Raw genomic sequence first — 13841 nt, forward strand, 5'->3', positions numbered from 1 at the left:
ATGCATTTTGGTTCCCCCCCTTTCTCCTCTGCTCTGCAGATAAATGAATGTGGTTTCTTGCTAATAGTGTCCTTCCCAAGTGAGTCAGGATTCCCTTGATATTTAATATCGTGGTATCTTTCTTAATGTTCACATTGAAGATATATTTGCTCGAGACAAAATTCCTATTGTCGTGGGAGGAACCAATTATTACATTGAATCTCTGCTCTGGAAAGTTCTTGTCAATACCAAGGTAAGTTTAGTTCACTTGTAACTCACTGAGGAAGTGGGTTGCTCTTTCTTGCTGGCTAATTTTAGTGGGAGAAAGGTTGACTCTTGCCTATTTCTTATACTCAGCAACTATAATTTTCCTACTTAATATTCTCAAGCAAACGCCACCTCCATATGTGAAGTGAGTTCCTCCAGGCTGGTCTATGGGAAGGGGCTGTGTGTGGGAAAAATGTTGCTGTGTGGATTAATTAGCATCTCCATATAAATTAACAGTGCATTAGGCCGGGCGTGGTGGCTTACTCCTGTAATCCCAGCACTTTGGGAGGCCAAGGTGGGTAGCTCACCTGAGGTCAGGAGTTTGAGAGCAGCCTGGCCAACATGGTGAAACCCCGTCTCTACTAAAAATACAAAAATTAGCCAGGCGTGGTGGCACACACCTGTAATCCCAGCTACTAGGGAGGCTGAGGTGGGAGGATCACTTGAACCAGGAGGTGGAGGTTGCAGTGAGCTGAGATCGTGCCACTGTACTCCAGCCTAAGCAACAGGGCGAGACCCTGTCTCAAAAAAAAAAAATAATAATAAATAAAGAGAGAGAGAGATGTGATTCAAGATAAAATATGTATAATTCTTTATAAAAATTATATTTAAAAAAACCCAGTACATTAGCCTGATTCAGTATTTCCTGGCTGGCAGCACAGTATGTATATCAGGGAGATGTCCAACACTGACCTTATTTACATACGTGCTACTATGTAGGGTAAGACTGTGTAAACTGTAATTTGCTGGCAATCCTGGTCTCCTTGTTCACCCTTGCTGAGAAGACTAGACTCCTGGATATGTTAAAATACATATATTAGCCCTGGTACCTGTTTGAACTTCTGACAAGGAAGCAAATAGCCAAGTGTTTCCCTATGTTGTAAGTCTTCTTTTTTGTTTGCTGTGGCCTCACAGCACTTACCACAGCATATTGGAATTTTCTGTTTATGATCTGTCTCTCACTGTATGGCAAGATCTTCTGATTATTCTGTATTCCTGACACTTAGCAAAGTGCCTGGCACGTACACTGTCTCAGTGTTGGTTGAATTAAATTTGCTTCTAAACCATCATTTATTAGCCCCAGCAGATGGGCACTGAGAAAGTGATTGACCGAAAAGTGGAGCTTGAAAAGGAGGATGGTCTTGTACTTCACAAACGCCTAAGCCAGGTGGACCCAGAAATGGCCGCCAAGCTGCATCCACATGACAAACGCAAAGTGGCCAGGTAAGAAAGCCTGGCCTGCTGACCCCAAATTCCTTTACAACTAGGGAACAGTCAGTTCTTCGGTTTGCCCAGGTGATGAGAGAGATTTGGTAATAGCAGTTAGTGGAGATGGATGTGTTGTTCTAACTCAGCAGGTTGGGAGGCCCTGAGTTATTGCTTCAGTTCAGCTCCCTCAATAAATAATTGCACCCTACTTTGTTACGTTTTAAATGCATAGTACAATATCGTTTTCCCCTAGGGCCTATATAATGTTGCTTCATTTTCTATTTGATCTTTGCTTGTATAACAGTTTTCATATACATTTTTTCTGGCATGCAGTTTGTTTACATTGTGATTTGGATTTCATAATTGATTATGCAATGCCGTGTTCTGCCCCAGCAGCTTTCCCAGTGGGAGGTGGATTTTATAAACTGTCTCACAGATCAGCTCACCTTTGCACATGGAAACTATCTGGTAGGGAAGAAAAGTAGTGAATGAACTCACAAGGTCATGTTTTTTTAGGTTGTTTTGAAATTGCAGCCTCATGTTAGGTTTATTTTTCTGCAGAATTAGGAGTGATACCACTTCTGGCATAGTAGAACATCTAATGAAGGACCTACTCTATTGATGGTTGTGCAGATTAAATATTAAAGTAATATCTCATATTCATAGGGGTTGTGAAGTACTCCACTGAAATGAATTTGATATTTTTCATCCTGATTTTACCCCCCTCAATGAAACTCAATGTTAGAATATAGGATTTAAAACATTCATTATTATTATTACTTTTTTTTTTTTTTTTAAGAGATAGAGTCTAACTTTGTTGCCCAGGCTGGAGTACAGTGGCACGATCATGGTTCACTGCAGCCTTGACCTCCTGGGCTTAGGTGTCCTCCTGCCTTGGCCTCCTGAGTAGCTGGGACTACAGGTGTGCACTGCCATACCTGGCTAGTTTTTAAAATTTTTAATTTTTAGTAGAGATGTTTTGCTTTGTTGCCCAGGCTGGTCCCAAACTCCTAGGCTCAAGCGATCCTCCTGCCTCAGCCTACCAAAGTACTGGGATTATAGTCATGAGTCACAGTACTCAGCCAAGAAAAGGATTTCTTCAGGTAGGGTTGTCCTTTGCACGGCGAGCGGGTGCGGCACAGATTGTATTATCTAAGTTTTCTCACCCCCGTAAAGGCAATATAACCCCATTAAGAATGCATGTTTTAGATGAACGAAGTTTATACTTTTCAGTATCCAAACATTTTAAACACTTTAATAGAAAACATTCAGTTTTTTTTAAAACTTAGGAACATTATGATAAACATTCATTTTTATATTGTTTTATTACATGATTCTAGAGCTTGGTGTTTATTATTCTCTCCTTTTACTAGTCAGTTCTTTCTTATCACCTCTTCTCATTTTGCTGCTTCTAAATGAGTAATGAGTTTGAGAATTTTTTCTTAGTAAGAGTCAATAGGTTCTAAGCAAGAGCTCTAGAGTCTCATTTAGAGAATGAGAACTTTTTTTTTTTTTTTTTAATCTTTCTTTTGGCTTGAGGCTGTATTTTAACTCCAGATAAGTGAGATATTATCTATTCCTACATTTTTTTCTCATAGATCTTCTTTGAGAAACCAGTGATACTGAAAGACAAGGGGTCTACACTCTTGCGTTAGGGTTTCAGGAAGTAGAATTGGGTCAGGAAGAGAAAGATCACTTTCAGGCTGATAAGTTGCAATCACCCAGAGTGGTAGAGTATAGATTGGGGAGTTAAATTACCTAGTGCTGCATAACATAATAGATACAGACAGAAGTGGATGGTGGCTTAAGAATAAGTATGTGAGTTCTTTTCTCAGTGATCTTTGTGCCCGTAGAGCACTGGATTAGCCAGGAGCATTCTTCATTAATTTGACATATTTAAAAAAGAAAGCTGATGAGCTGGACGTACAACATGCTTTTGTACTGTGGGAAAGGCACGCCAGCGAGACCAGACTTGTTGGCTTGTTACAAAGTGTCCCAAACAAGCTCTTTTACTGTTTATCTGAAAGGGAGTGAGTACCATTCTGTTTGTATAGAAGAAATCTCTTGTTTCTGAACCTATTTAACTGATTTCAGAATAATTTATGTATCTTTAGAAAAATAGAATTATTTTTTACTTTACCTAAAGTTTTCTTTAGTACCCTTTTCTAAGTAGCTGTAGGACTGGAGTAACCCTAGACCTTCATGTCTTTTGGAACTTAATGCAGTGAAAATGAGATTAAGCCTTTCTGCATCCCCCCTTTTTGAAGAGACAGGGACTGTTGCTGCTTAGGTTGGTCTTGAACTCCTGAGCTCAAGCAGTCCTCCCAGTTTGGCCTCCTGAGTAGCTGGGACTACAGACGCGCACACTGTCATGCCTAGCTTTCAAGAATGAGGCTTTCTATAATAAACACCTTTCTCCTTGTTTTACCTGAGAATGAATATTTTCTATTGGTTTTTATGGGTGTGCCCCCTCCCTCCCCTTTTAAATTACTTAGGAGCTTGCAAGTTTTTGAAGAAACAGGAATCTCTCATAGTGAATTTCTCCATCGTCAACATACAGAAGAAGGTGGTGGTCCCCTTGGAGGTCCTCTGAAGTTCTCTAACCCTTGCATCCTTTGGCTTCATGCTGACCAGGCAGGTAACAGCCCTTTGATGCCCTAGAGTCCATCTGTGATGGAACTTAGAGTAATAAGTTACTGTATAGAAAATGCTTAGAACCATGGGTGGCTCGTAATAAACCCTAAACAAGTATTAGCTATTAATTTTATTATCATTATCATTATTTGTTGACTTAGGCACAGTGCCATTCCCCCTAGATATCTGTTTGGAAAGGGAGAAAGGATAGCCCTGGCACTAGGAGAAGACATCATGGGTAGAGTGGGATGGGATGGACAGAATGGGAAAGAGACTGCCATCCAGGGAAGGTCCAAAGGAGAAAAAGAAGGAAGTCTCTTGTGGAAGGTTGGCTGGAGGCTAGAATGTTCTAGAAGCAGTACGCCTTATAATTAGCTTGCTAGCCTGATGGTATTTTGTTGCTAAAGTATAATTATGCCCTGTGATAGTAGTAACTTATTCATCCAGCAAACGTTCAGTAAGCATTCAGTGTAGTGCTGGGTATTCTGTGTGGTACTTCGTTTTCAGAGTTGAAGAGGCAGTGCCTTTTCTTAAGGAATTCCCAGTCTAGTGAGACAACAGACAAGGAGATAGATACTATCTGTGTGTCTATTATTTATTTGACAAATGCTGGGCTAGATATATTTTCAGGGTGCTGTAGGGTCACAGAGAAGGGATGATGAACATTATCTGGGGGGAGTCAGAGACCAGTTTGCAAAGGTAGCCTATGATAGACCTGAAAAGATGACATCATTATGTGGAGAAACAGTAGAGTGTAGCACTGAAGAGCACAGGCTCTTGAGGCAGACTGTCTAATAGCAAATTCCTGATCTACTGGCTTCTAGTTATGTGAATTGTAAGACAAATTAGTTTACCTTTCTGTGTCCCAGTTCTCCTGTAAAATAGAGATAATAGTAATAGTACATATCTCATAGCTTCATTAAGGATTAGATGAATTAATACATGTAAAGTGCTCAGAATGTGTCTGACACATGACAGGTCCTCAATAAATGCAAACTTTCTAGGAAGGTTACTGTTGCTGTAGGCCAATAAATCACAATGGTAGAGATGTAGAAGAATATAATTAAAATGGTGACAATCTATTGTTAAATTAACTGCCATAAATTGATTTAAAAAGGGAATTTTTCAATAATGAAATTTTGTAAATAAAATCTTCTACTTTACAATTCAGCATAAAATAATGGTGTCTGATTCATAGTAAAGCTGTTTGTCACATCTGAACAATTACGACCTCTCACTCTGCTCCTTTGCTTGGCTCAGTAGTTTAGAATGTATCTAGGATGTCTTTGGATGAAAGTTCCATATTCTTATCCGAGGTGTTATCTAGGGGTTCTTAAACAAAGTAACACTGAGTTACAGTATAATGACATATTAAATTAAAAATAAGAAAGGTAAACCAGGGGATCCTCAGCCACCTCTAAAACACATTGGGATATACATTCCATGTAAGAATAAAATATTTGTCCTTCACAATTGCTGTAGTTGTATGCTTTCTCTTTTTTTTTTTTTTTTTGAGACGGAGTCTGGCTCTGTTGCCCAGGCTGGAGTGCAGTGGCTGGATCTCAGCTCACTGCAAGCCCCGCCTCCCGGGTTCACACCATTCTCCTGCCTCAGCCTCCCGAGTAGTTGGGAGTACAGGCGCCCGCCACCTCGCCCGGCTAATTTTTTTTGTATTTTAGTAGAGACGGGGTTTCACCGTGTTAGCCAGGACGGTCTCGATCTCCTGAACTCGTGATCCACCCGTCTCGGCCTCCCAAAGTGCTGGGATTACAGGCTTGAGCCACTGCGCCCGGCCTGTATGCTTTCTCTATATGATGAGGAGGCATGTGCTTCATTCTGGCTGTTTTTATTTGGAGCTGCAAAGTCTTAAATGTGAGTAAATAAAGTATGAATTATTACAATAATCTTTCAAATCTGAATTCTTTCTTCTATTTGGATAAATTCTCTTTTTTTTGTGACCACCTGTTCACTCATGATGTAAGTATACAGTAGGTACGTACAACTTGCTTGCTGATTGATGGGCTGATTTGTTTCAAGTTCTAGATAAGCGCTTGGATAAGAGGGTGGATGACATGCTTGCTGCTGGGCTCTTGGAGGAACTAAGAGATTTTCACAGACGCTATAATCAGAAGAATGTTTCAGAAAATAGGTGAGGATTTGGCTGTTATTCTGACCTACTGTCCATCTTTTGCCTACAGTCAAAAGACCATAATGCTAATACTAGCTTTGGGTCTACCTGTTTATCAGCCTTCATTACAGATGCAGTTTTTTAATCTTTCAGACAGTCCCAGGAGTTAACTTTTTAAGAAAGTAACCTGGTGGGTAGGGGAGGGGAAAATTTCAGAGAATCAGTAACTGCTCAGGATCTCAATTTCCTTATCTGACAGATGAAATGGTTCAACTAGGTCCATCTCCAAAGCGCCTGCTAGCTTTTAGGAGCAATGGCTCATCTGCTGATGCCCTCCTATTCCCAGCCAGGACTATCAACATGGTATCTTCCAATCAATTGGCTTCAAGGAATTTCACGAGTACCTGATCACTGAGGGAAAATGCACACTGGAGACTAGTGACCAGCTTCTAAAGAAAGGTGTGAATTCTTCCATCTGACCTAGTCTTGGACATCTTTGGGTGGCAGGGTACTCTGCTGGTATGGTCTGAGAAAGAGCCAAGGCTCAAAGCGTCCCAAGTAGCCGTCAGCTCAGAATTGAGATTTTTGTCCACCAAGTCTGACATTGTACTGCCATGACTGACTTTCTCCTGCTGGGCTGGGAGGGCCTGCCTCTCTGCAGGGTAAGGAGTGCTTACCTAGGTGCTGTTAAATCTACTGTATCTTTCAGGTATCGAGGCTCTGAAACAAGTAACTAAGAGATATGCCCGGAAGCAAAACCGATGGGTTAAAAACCGTTTTTTGAGCAGTAAGTCTCATGTTTTTCCTTATACTATGGGTCTGTTTTCAATAGAATATAGATGTCCTCAGCTCACCCAGAAAATGAATTTTAGATTCCAGGCCTGTTCTGAGATTCTGGATCTGACCTAGGGGAAGTTCTATAACATAAATGATTATCCAGGGATATTTTCTTGTGATGTCTCAGAAAAAAAAAAAAAAATTATTTGCATTGAGGAGTCTGCCTTCTGCCTTGAACAGATGGATACTGGCTGCAAACAGCTAAGAACAACAGCAGCATCTTCTTAGGAGAGTTGGTGTTCAGGGCTGATTTTTAGCTTCAGTTTCGTACCTGAAGAGCAGTCAGATTTCTGTAGGGAAGATTTCCTAATTACAATGTTTTTTGGGGGCCAGATGAGTAGTATAAAAAGACACCTTCACCATTTTTCCCAGCATCTCCACATGGTGCTTCAGATTGCTTCAAATGAAACTTTAATTGAACAGCATTTTTAAAGGAAAAGAAAGGAAATTTTTATTCATTTGGCCCTGTACTGTGTCTTTGGCACTAAATTTGGTGCCATACATATATTATTGAGTCTTCAAGGTAGGTGTTATTCTTTTCTTTTTACAGATAAGAAAATGAAGGCCTAGCGAAGTTAAATAACTTGCCAAAAATCACCCAGCTAGTCGGCGGTAGATAACTGAACTCAGGCCTGACACAGAGTCCACACTCCTTTATACTGCTACTCTTACTTCCTTAGCTGTAACTTTAGCAAGACAGCATTAGTATTGGACTGTGGGTAAAAACTATGTGGTTATGAGCGAAAGGAGATTAATTTAAGCATAAGTGAAACTTCAGTTTTATCTTGTGGACATGTTTTAAATATGCTTCTGAATCATCCTGTGTTTACCTTTTGCTGGTAGACTTCTGCTCTCAATTACAGATAGGGCCAGCTGAAGCGTCTGCCCCACTCGGTGCCTCTGAAAATACATACCTTGATCCCTGCTGTTTACCACTAAACTGCTAACATTCTTTCTCCCAGCTCCCACTCTCTGCCTGAGCTCTCCAGTGGAGTTCTGGTGTGAAGAGGCTCGTTATGCTTTCTTCTACTTATCCTGTTTTCTCTGCATGTCCTGGTAGATAGAAGTCTTAGTGTCGTCTGAAGTTGAAGCTCAGTGCTGTACTACAAATTTCTAATGCAACTTCTCTTCTCCCCATGTCTGACAATAAGCCTGTAACAGAAGACTTTTTGGTAATAATTTAGAACTTCTTCCTGTAGTAAAACCACAATAGTTCCTCCATCTCTGTGGCAGGAGTTGATGGCACAGTGTGTCATATGCCTGTTCCTCATTCGTGTGTATGCCGGCATCGTCCTGGTGCTGAGTGAAAGGCACAGCTGCCCTGTAAATCAGGGAGCTGTGCGTGATTGGCCAGGGCTGGTCTGCTGGGATATGGTTCTGGCAGGAAGCCAGGGGGACTTCCCCACCCCAGCTTGGCCTTGGACCCAAGCCAGAAATAGCAGCTGGGAGCCGAGAACTTGTTGAAAGGTGCTTAGACAGGGCACAGAAGCCCAACAAAGGGCTTAGAGGAGAAAGGAAAATGTAGAGTGGCCTGGAAACAGGTGCAGAGCTTAGCCAAGGCCAGGTGTGCTGTGGATGCTGCCTGCACCCTCCTAGTCTCACCTTTCCGTGTGGTGGCAGGTGCAGCCCAGTCCAGTCTATGAAGAATCTTATTTGTGGTTGGCACAATCAAAAGGCCAGCACCTGCCAGTCGTTGGCATCCCAAGGCCTTTGATGTTTTTGCCTATGGGTGATGCTCTTTGCCTTTAGGCAACTGAATTAACCTAGCTGTGGAAGGCAATTTAGTATGTACATAGGCAGGGAAGCTAACTGCAGAGACTAAACTCTTGCAACATGGTTGGCTCAGGTGGGTGAAATACCTGTAGCTGCACTCTTTGCTACTTTCAGTCTCATCTGCATTCAAAAGTATCTACCAGGGGGTGTTTCTTGAATACCCTCTAGATCAGGTTTTTAAAAGAAGTTGCTCAACTACATCAATTCCAAGGTTTCTTTCTGGTTCGCAGATTCTGTGGCTTATTGGCTGATATGATTCTGTTCCCAGCCCATGCTGTCAAAGCATTTCATGAGTCCCAGGCCGCTGAGGGAATATATGCAAACCTGAGACTAGTATCTGCTCCTAAAGAAAGCTGTGAATTCTCTTGCCACAGATCGCCATCATCGTAAGATGATACGGAACTTAGAATAGGCACTTACTTAAAGCTGTTAGTTTATTTCTTCTTATGATGTGCTGTCTTTGTGTTGTAGCTCATACAATGGTCCCTCGAGCTGTTAACTCTATTCTGGTTTCCTGGCTGATCTGGAAGATCCTGCACCCATGTATCTAGATTATGTAGCTAGTCTTATTGGCTGCAGAGCAGTTAAACCTTTAGGTCTTTCTTGGATTGTGGTTCATGTTTCAGTTAGAATGAATAGCATGGTCAGAATGTTTACTCCTTTGGCTCTGTGTATTTCCCTGGAGGATTTCAGAGTCCTGGGTGCAGAATAGATTGGGTTTGAGGCTGACCTCTCACAACCTTTCTTTGTCATCATTAGGACCTGGTCCCAGTGTCCCCCCTGTCTATGGCTTAGAGGTATCTGATGTCTCAAAGTGGGAAGAGTCTGTTCTTGAACCTGCTCTTGAAATCGTGCAAAGTTTCATCCAGGTAATTGTGAATCATGATATAGTCTATTGTCTGTTTTTCAGAGCACTTTTGTTAGCTGACACCTTTGTTGCTATACTGAAGAACCAGGCCTTCTTTTCCATAGAATAAAGCCAGAGGGCTGGCTGCTTTTCAGTACCTGGAGACTGCTTTTCTACTTTTACATTCAGAAAGGTTGTTGCTAAAATCTGGATACAACCCATCTGCTCTCTGGGGTGAGAAAAAGGAATCTTAGGAAAATCCCACTTCCCTTAATAGAGAATTATATCCAGATCTCTTTGAATTGAATATTCCCTTCCACCCTTGTTCTTTTAGGGCCGCAAGCCTATAGCCACTCCAATAAAGATGCCATACAATGAAGCTGAGAACAAGAGAAGTTATCACATGTGTGACCTCTGTGATCGAATCATCATTGGGGATCGCGAGTGGGCAGGTAGAGTATGGGGAGGGGCATGAAGAAATCTATAAGGGTGGGTTCACACTGACTTCATGAAATTCAAGGTCTTTGGCAGATTGAACCTGGAGTCTATTTATTTGTAAAGGGACAGCTAGATTCCTCTAAGAGCCTGTGCTCAAATTCACTGGAGGCTTCCCCCAACTGGGGAGTTGTCTCTGTATTCTGAGATTCAGAGGAAAATCAAATGCTCTCCATCTTCAGCTGGAATTAATATTTTATACTAAGAGATCTGCAGGTAACTTTCTAGAGCTCCTTTGACTTTGTGGTCCTGCCTTGGAGGAGTTTCTTGGCCTTTCATGTTTATAATTCAGTGGGGGAGGGATCAGGAAGTAAGGGTGTAAGGGAAGCCAGGCAGCTCATCCAGGAGACTGGAAGAAGCAGAAGCATAGCTGGGAGCGGGCAGGAAGTACAGTTACTCCTCAGTGTGGTTTTTAAAAGTGGTATCTCTTCAGTAACCTTTGAGGTAATTGTTGACATAGTGGTAGTTGCTAAAACTGTGATAAAAAGATGTTAAGGGAAACTGTGTGAAAGTCAGCCTGTCACACATGTATAAAGAAGGTTAGTTCCCCACCACCTCAGGGCCAGCCCCACCCTAAGGCTCTGTATCCCTGCATTAGAGCCTGGCTCTGTCTCTGCCACAGAGTTACATTGCACACACATTGTTGGATTTTCAGATTTCTGCAGTGATCCAGTCAAAGCCCAGGACTTCTCCCCAAGCCTTGAGTTTACTTGGTATTTAGAAACAGGTGTAAGGTTTGCTGCTTTCAGGCACAGTGGGGCTTGTCGTTTACTCAGCGGCTGGGATCCTTCTGTTCAGAGTACTGTTTTGCGTGGGATTCTCAGAGAAGTAGATTTTTCTCCCCAAAGCAACCAATAGGATGATTAGGTCTATTAACTGGTAACTGGCAAAATGAACTCCGTTGTCAGAGACTGGGGATGGCTGTGATTGCCCAACCAGCAGAAGAAGCCTCGATTGTCGTTGGTTTATAATGATGAAAGGGGAAGAGAAAGAGAGTGTCTGATTGTTTTTTTCTAAAGGAAACTTAGTGGTTCGATTTGTTGAATGTCCTTCAGGGATAGCCTTAGAGAAGCAACATGTGTGAGCCTTTGTGAGCTTAGCTTGTATAAGCCCTTCTGTAGTGCCATCTGTCAAGTCCTTGCTCCCATCTCCTGCTGCCATGGAGAGCCAGCCCAGAAGCCCATTTTTTGCCTTAGGCTCTAGCTGGAGAACAAAGCTGACTTATTTCCCCAAGTAAACTTTTCTCTTAATTCTAACCTCTACCTTACTTATTCTTGCTTCTAAACTCTTCAAAATGATGTTTTTAATATGTATAAAAGAGAATTTAAACTAGTTGTCTATCTCTTTCAGTGTTCCCAGATGAGATTTCCTTGAAAAAAGAACAGGATAGTGAAAATAAACCTGTATAAGTTAGTCATAAGGTGGGAACTGTCTTAGGGGTGACAGGTCCGCAGTTGATAGCAGGCAACAGTGGCCCTTTAGCTTGACTTCCTCCGTGAACCCTCGGAAGAAATTGCCAGTGATAAATGCACCTTCCTGTATCCCTGGAGCAGTGTGTGCCTAGAGAATAGGAATCTTGCCAGAGAGTGGTTCACATGACCTTTTTGACCCAGGCACAGGGATGCCAGACCAGGAAGGACAACAGGCAATGCCCTGCAATACAGAGGATTTGAATTTCTAACTTTTCAGCCTTACAAGTTAAAAATGTATCTGTAACAGGAAGCCCCATACTACAGAGACCTGATCTGGAAAGTGGGATCTCTTTTTGAAGCCACGGGTCTAAGTAGAAGAGTTTACCTGCTGTGTGACCTTGGACATTTTGTAAGACCTCTCTGAACTTCAGTTTCCCTTGTGTAAAATGAGCAGAATAGTACCATCTTACAAGACTGCCATGAGGATTGGTGATGTAAAGTACCTGGCAGGGAGCACTTGCTATGTGGTAGCTCACTCTCTTTTGCCAGCTCGCTGGCCATATAATTTATTCTTCCCTTAAAAATGCTAAGCAGCTATACCCGTACATGTTTTGATCTTGCTATTTATTGTTGAAGAAAAGCATTGTATAGTTAATTTTACTTGCTTCTAGATTAATTCTAGAGCATTCTAATGAGTTTTTTTGTTTGTTTGATTTGGTTTTGTGTTATCAGCACATATAAAATCCAAATCCCACTTGAAGCAACTGAAGAGAAGAAGAAGGTTGGATTCAGATGCTGCCAACACCATAGAAAGTCAGAGCATTTCCCCAGACCATGACAAAGAACCTAAAGAGAAGAGATCCTCAGGGCAGAATGAGCAAGAGTTGAAATGCAGCATTTAAGAGACATGTCCAGTGGCCTTTGGAAAGGTGGTGGGGATCCACTTCTGAAGGGAGGGGTATGTCTGTCTCCCAGTCTGGGCAGAGGAGTGCTATGCAGAATTTTGTGCATAGCAGAAAAGCTCCCACCATTTTCTTTCATTCAGTGGCGTGTTCTAAAGTCTCATGTTCTCTATAATAGAAACAGCAGGTCTTGTCAGCTCCTTGTATGGCTGATGTGTCTGGAAATGATGTCGTTCAAGAAAGCATTTTTTTTCTTTGAATCTTAAAGGTTCTATTATTAAAAGAGGCACAGATTCCACATTTTTATACATGAGGATCTTTTTTTGTGGTGAATACCAGGACTGACTGCATCCCTTTAAAGAAGTTTTATGTCCTTGACTCTGGCTAAAATTATCTGATTTCCAGATGCTTTTGTAGATGACTGAAGTATTTGTGAGCCACATATTGGGAGTTCTAGATTTGAGTGAATGGCAGGAAAGGACCATCCCCACTGAGATGATTAAGTGAAGCAAACTAGTTCTCGGAATTCTACAGAGAAGGAGGGAATCAGACTGAGGAAGCTGTGACATGGGACTTGAAGACCAAAGACTTTGAAATTTGCAAGCTGCTCATATGTGAGTTATTATCACTGCTGTCTTTCTATTGAGTTACAAATCTATATTTTTATTGAAGTTTAAATAAAAAATTTACAAGAGCCTCTTTGATCCTTAAAAAGACATACAAGTCCATATCTAGTTTATACACAGTATGCTCTGTTATCAATATGATATAGCTTTTTCTCAAATTTGACATTCTTCGTAGATCATGCTGTCCATTTATGTAGCAGGTGTTTATTTAGCACATTATAGTCCTTGAAGACATCTAGAGAGGGTCTTTTATTGGAGATCCATTACTTCCAGTTGAAGCCCTCTTTCTGGAGTGACCTGCGCTGCCAGCAATATTAAATAGTTATTATTTATATATAACATCACATATAGCATTTTCAGTGTATAATTCAGCAGCATTGACTACACTCACAATGCTGTGCAATCGTTACCACTATCTACTTCCAAAACTTTTTTGTCACTCCAAACAAACTTTGTGCCCTTTAAGCATTAACTCCCCATTCAAATACATTTTGTTTGTGCAGAATCTACTATATGAGAGGCCCTGAATTAGGCTAAAGGGAATGCAGAGATGAGATGTGTTCTTGCCTTCAGGGAGCTTATAAATAATTGCATGTGAACACAAACACCAATCCAGGCAAGAGAGTATCAAAGGCCACAAGAGCTGTGTAGAATTTCAGTTTAGAAGGAAGGGAAGCGATCATGGAAGGAGGAGCATTTCTGCTGGACCTTGAAAAGCAATTGTTGGTAAAT

General features: G+C 41.5%; 1 protein-coding gene across 3 annotated transcripts in view; it reads left to right on the plus strand.

Moving 5' to 3' along the window:
* The window catches only part of LOC105494793 (tRNA isopentenyltransferase 1), a 50145-nt gene extending 36948 nt beyond the window's left edge, over positions 1–13197 (plus strand). The window contains exons 3-11 of one of the 3 annotated variants that reach the window (XM_011763622.3): positions 134–232; positions 1325–1470; positions 3951–4093; positions 6127–6238; positions 6564–6676; positions 6927–7004; positions 9587–9696; positions 10009–10126; positions 12314–13197. In XM_011763622.3, the coding sequence (XP_011761924.1) occupies positions 134–232; positions 1325–1470; positions 3951–4093; positions 6127–6238; positions 6564–6676; positions 6927–7004; positions 9587–9696; positions 10009–10126; positions 12314–12483 (1089 nt within the window). In that variant the 3' untranslated portion in view covers positions 12484–13197. Of the gene's footprint in view, positions 1–133; positions 233–1324; positions 1471–3950; positions 4094–6126; positions 6239–6563; positions 6677–6926; positions 7005–9586; positions 9697–9737; positions 9909–10008; positions 10127–12313 lie in introns of those variants that run through there. The other 2 variants (XR_003021103.2, XM_024796914.2) reach the window with 2 other exon arrangements.
* Positions 13198–13841: the final 644 nt, after the last annotated feature.

This window comes from Macaca nemestrina, chromosome 1 (genome assembly GCF_043159975.1).
Source record: "Macaca nemestrina isolate mMacNem1 chromosome 1, mMacNem.hap1, whole genome shotgun sequence".
NCBI lineage: Eukaryota > Metazoa > Chordata > Mammalia > Primates > Cercopithecidae > Macaca > Macaca nemestrina.